Raw genomic sequence first — 4559 nt, 5'->3', positions numbered from 1 at the left:
CACAAAACTATTGACAACAGCTAGGTTGTCACCACCTCTTGACCTAAAGCACCAAGCTTTCGTGCCCCTGAGAGACGCCAAAGATGGTGCTCATCATCAAAGGAGCGGAGCAAATCATTCATGCTCGGGCTCGCTCCTTCGAAAACACAAGCATTCCTATGTTTCCAGAGAAGCCAAGCACCTAGGATGATCAAAGTGTTCAAACCTTTCCTCTTTTCTTTGGGTACCAGGATGATCAAAAGTCAAAAACTATTGAACTGGAAGAATGCCATAACTTGTCTTTTTTTCAGTTTTGATCTGTATCAAATACTTTGTGGATTAGTTACATTTGGTTTAGGTGATTTAGATGCTTCTGTTCTTAAGATGGACATCTGTCAGGACAGAAGACTTAATGCAATGATGCTATTCGTGTAGAAAAAGGAGCTGCAGAGAAAAAAAAAGGCTCTTATATGAGATATATTTACATAAGGCACTCTAATGTTTCACACCTTTACCATTCATCACCATCAAATGTAGTCAACAAACATGCTCAATTAAACACATGTTTCTTAGAAATCCAAATCTGCAGAGCACATGTTTCTCTAGTGAAATTTGATCTCTGAGGCCACTTAGCCTTATAATTCTGCAACTTATTTATTACACCAAATTAACTTTATAAGTTATTTATTAAACCAAATTTGGTCTCTTGGGACACAATTAACCTTGATATATGTCCTGAATCCTGGTGATAATGCTTTGTGAAGATACTCCTTTTTTGGGGATAACAAGAGCAGTGGTTCGTGTAGAACAATTTCAGAGCGATTGTTATTTGGTTCTATACATTGCGAGTTCATTATATTGATGCCAATCCTTAATTAGCTCCAGTTGCAAGCGTTGTTGGGTGTGATACTGTTTTCCACCTGTGTTACTTGACCCTGGTGCTTACACAATCATTTCTACTCCTTAATCACCTTGAAGTTGAACTATATATTTTTATAATCACCTCGAACCATGTATATCAATTTATATGTATTTTAAATCCACAATATTTTTTTGTTAAGCACCTGCTGTTCAAATTCCTTTAGGACCTTCTTCATGTACAGTTTTGTTAGATTCACTAATCCCAGTATCATCTGCAAAAGGTAAACATGGTAAGATCTCTTAACCTGTTATCAATGGTTCACCAGGGTATATTTTAGAACAGGAAAGTTGCTAGACCCAAAGCATCCAGTCAGTCGGCATCACTGAGCTCCTCAGATCCATCAATCTGTTCATGTTCTGCAATCTGAAAAGCATCATACTCTATCGTCATCAGTTAATAATGGCACCGACAAAATGTTTATGAGGTAGCGCAGATGTAATGGTTATTGATGTTTGCTGTTGACAATTAACTCGACACACTTACTTATCTAACAAGCTCGTAATCTTGTTCTCACAGGATGTAGGGCAACAATCATCATTCAAGGAAGAGATATCTGTTAGAATACCGAGACTGATAGATATGCTAGCAGCATTCGAATGGCAGTTGAAGTGCTTTAAAACGGCTGCCTCGACAGACTGGAAAGGTAGCAGTTGTCACACTAGCTACATCAGAAATGAAAAGGAAGTTAGCAGTTGTCACTAGCTACATCAGAAATGAAAGGGGGGAGGGGGGTGCAGAGTTGATGGATATACAAATGAAAATGAAAAGACGGAAATTGTGTAGTATTTTGTTCCCAGAGTAGAAAAGTTGTTGATCCAGCCGATCCAACCACAAATGTTATTAATTGCTCCACATTAGTTCCAACTTCCTTCCACAAATGTTATTACTTGCTCCACAACGGTACCAGTGTGGAATTTCTTTTCTGAAAATGTGAGTGTAGATACCAGTGTGGAATTTCTTTTCTGAAAATGAGACGGCACCAAAAAGGGGAAATATAGAAATACAGGAGCTAGTACGATTATAATAATCAGGAAAGAAGGTTAACAAAAGAAAAAAAAACATCAGTCATAACAACCGCGGCCGCCGCACTGGTTGGAGACGTCAACAATAGCACGGCCACCGCGCTGGTTTAGCTCGTTTAAATAACATCTTCTAGGAAAATATAGCAACTTTTAAGTCTGAAGATATGGGACAGTGACACGGAGACATCAACTACATTTAAATAACATCTGAGTCGAGCGAGTTCTATAGAAACTTTAAGTCTTATGATGTGAGAATAACATCAGTACCAGGTACTCATATGACAAAAGATACCACTTTTACAACTTAAATACTACTAGTACAAGAAGCTGAATATCTCTGAAACAAGCGAAGGTTCATCACTTATACTAAAATATAATTATTATGCTAGGCAGCCTTAACTCGTTACCACACCAACCACACGTGACAACAGTGTTACACCAACTTGTGGTCATCGTTTTCGTCATCGGTGACCTCCACCTGGTACTCAGCATACCCCTTGATCAAGGAATGGCATTGCAAGTACTCATGGAACACACAATTAACCTCATCATGGGCAGTAATCATATCAAGCAAGTGTGGGTTCACGTAACGCGTATTGTAGATGACAGGCTTGGGAGGGGGCTGCTTCCTCAAAGTATCAATTGACTTCTTGTCCAACCTCTTAGTCACCATCTTAGTCTTCCTATTTCTGACAGCGGATTCGCTGTCCTTCATCTTTGCCTCCTCCTTCGATTGAGGCTTGACAGGGGGCTGATTCAAAATCTCGACAGTCTTCTTGAGCAACCTCCTAATCTGCATCTTAGTCTTCCCATTTCCGCCAATCGATTTGATGATGTCCTCTATCTTGGCCTCCTCCTTCGATCCGCTGCCCTCCATCTTCGCCTCCTCCTTCGATCCGCTGCCCTCCATCTTCGCCTCCTCCTTCGATCCGCTGCCCTCCATCTCTGATCCGCTGCCCTCCATCTTCACCTCCTCCTTCGATCCACTGCCCTCCATCTGTTAGTTAATAATTTCAATTTCATTAAGAGAAACAAACTAAATAAATGGAAAATAAAAATAGATAGAATTCCTTTTATTTTCCTTCAAATCCAAAAAAAACTCTTTTTTTTTATACATAGGCCACCGATTTGGCATTTTAAAAGAGGATGTGTGCCCTTCTAGTAAATAGTTCAAACTATTTTATCGATATAAGTGTTCTATATCAAACAAATTCTACGCTAGCAATTTCCTGCTTAAAGATTTTCAAGACTAATACTAATGTAGTTATAGAAAGAGTACCCCTTTTTGCCCGGACTTCAAGCAGTTTAGCTAAAAAAGGGGAACTTATTGAAATAAATATTTTATTTTCCTGTTACTGTTCTCATCTATCCTTCTAATCGAACTTGAAAATGGATTCAAAAGAAAGCTATTCTGAAAATAAAAGAAATACCTCGCACGATCTCTTAGCCTTCTTCTTCTTTGATCCGCTGCCCTCCTCATCCTCACTCTTCGCCTTCTTCTTCTCCTTCAATCCGCTGCTAGATGTCTTGCCCTCCTCCCTCGATCGCTTCGACTTCTTCTCCGATCTGGCGTCTGCCACCATCGCCTCGTCCTCCGTCGCAATCTTCTTCCTCTGCTTCCCGCCCTGCGACGGAAGGACAGCCATCAACTCGCTGCCCTCCTCCCTCGATCTCTTCTTCTTCTCCTTCAATCCAGCCTTCGATCCGGGGTCAGCGCTGCCCTCCTCCCTCGATCTCTTCTTCTTCTCCTTCAATCCGGCCTTCGATCCGGGGTCAGCTACCATCGCCTTGTCTTCCTCATCGGGCCCGGGCTTCTGTAACAGCGAATGGCAGCAAGTCGGGCACACCTCTAACAGCGAACCGGAGCAAGTCGGGCACCTCTTGGTCTCCATCATAATCCTCCTCCTCGTCTGCAGGTCCTGCCACTGCTTCTTCGTCGCCTCAGCCGGCTCTATCTCCTGGAGGGGCCCGTGCCGCAGCACCGCCTTCATCAAGTCCCGCATCTTCTCGGCTTCCTTCACCACCTCCACCACCTCGGATGTGCGCCTCTTCCTGAACACAAACCCGGAGCACGTGGAACACATGACCCACTCCGTGGGGGGGAACCTCCGCATCCTCCCTCCCCCGTTCTCCGTCGCCCTCCTCTCACCCCCGTTCTCCATCGCCCTCTTCAAACCCCCGCTCTCCATCGCCCTCCTAACCTCCGGCGGTTTCGGCGGCGGCGGCGGCGGCGACGACTGCCTTAGATTAGACCGAGGAGAAGAGGCTGATGGGGAGCCCCCCGATATCTATAGGACTCCCCACAAACCCTAGGTGCCAAATGGGCCAACTAGCCCAACTCGGTAGCAGGGCCCTGTTTGGTTTATGACCCACAAAAATCCTGCCAAAGTTTGTGCATACCAAATTGCCAAAGTTTTGCTAAAAAAAAGCAAATTGCCAAAGTTATTTTGGCTTGACAAAAGATTCATAATTTTGACCAAATCTGTTTAAGAAAGTATTGATGTTTATGATGATAATAAGCAGTGGCGGAGCTTGCATGAATGTGTAGGGGGGGGGGGGCAATTCAAAGCTACACTGCTATAGTATTACCAATAGTAGTATAGACAATTTGAATTCTGTGGGAAATCTTTGTTTTT

At 43.1% G+C, this 4559-nt stretch overlaps 1 protein-coding gene across 1 annotated transcript; it reads right to left on the bottom strand.

Moving 5' to 3' along the window:
* Positions 1-2118: 2118 nt before the first annotated feature.
* LOC136520928 (uncharacterized) lies at positions 2119-4198 on the bottom strand. Its single transcript, XM_066514613.1, has 2 exons — positions 3354-4198; positions 2119-2920 (listed from the first exon to the last, which is right to left on the bottom strand). Exons 1-2 carry the CDS (start codon positions 4110-4112, stop codon positions 2357-2359), a joined length of 1323 nt encoding a protein of 440 aa, XP_066370710.1. The 5' UTR covers positions 4113-4198; the 3' UTR covers positions 2119-2356.
* Positions 4199-4559: the final 361 nt, after the last annotated feature.

The sequence above is a fragment of the Miscanthus floridulus genome, chromosome 18 (genome assembly GCF_019320115.1).
Source record: "Miscanthus floridulus cultivar M001 chromosome 18, ASM1932011v1, whole genome shotgun sequence".
Classification (NCBI taxonomy): Eukaryota; Viridiplantae; Streptophyta; class Magnoliopsida; order Poales; family Poaceae; genus Miscanthus; species Miscanthus floridulus.
The sequence above is the reverse complement of the archived record's forward strand: the minus strand, read 5'-3'. Positions and strand labels throughout refer to the sequence as shown.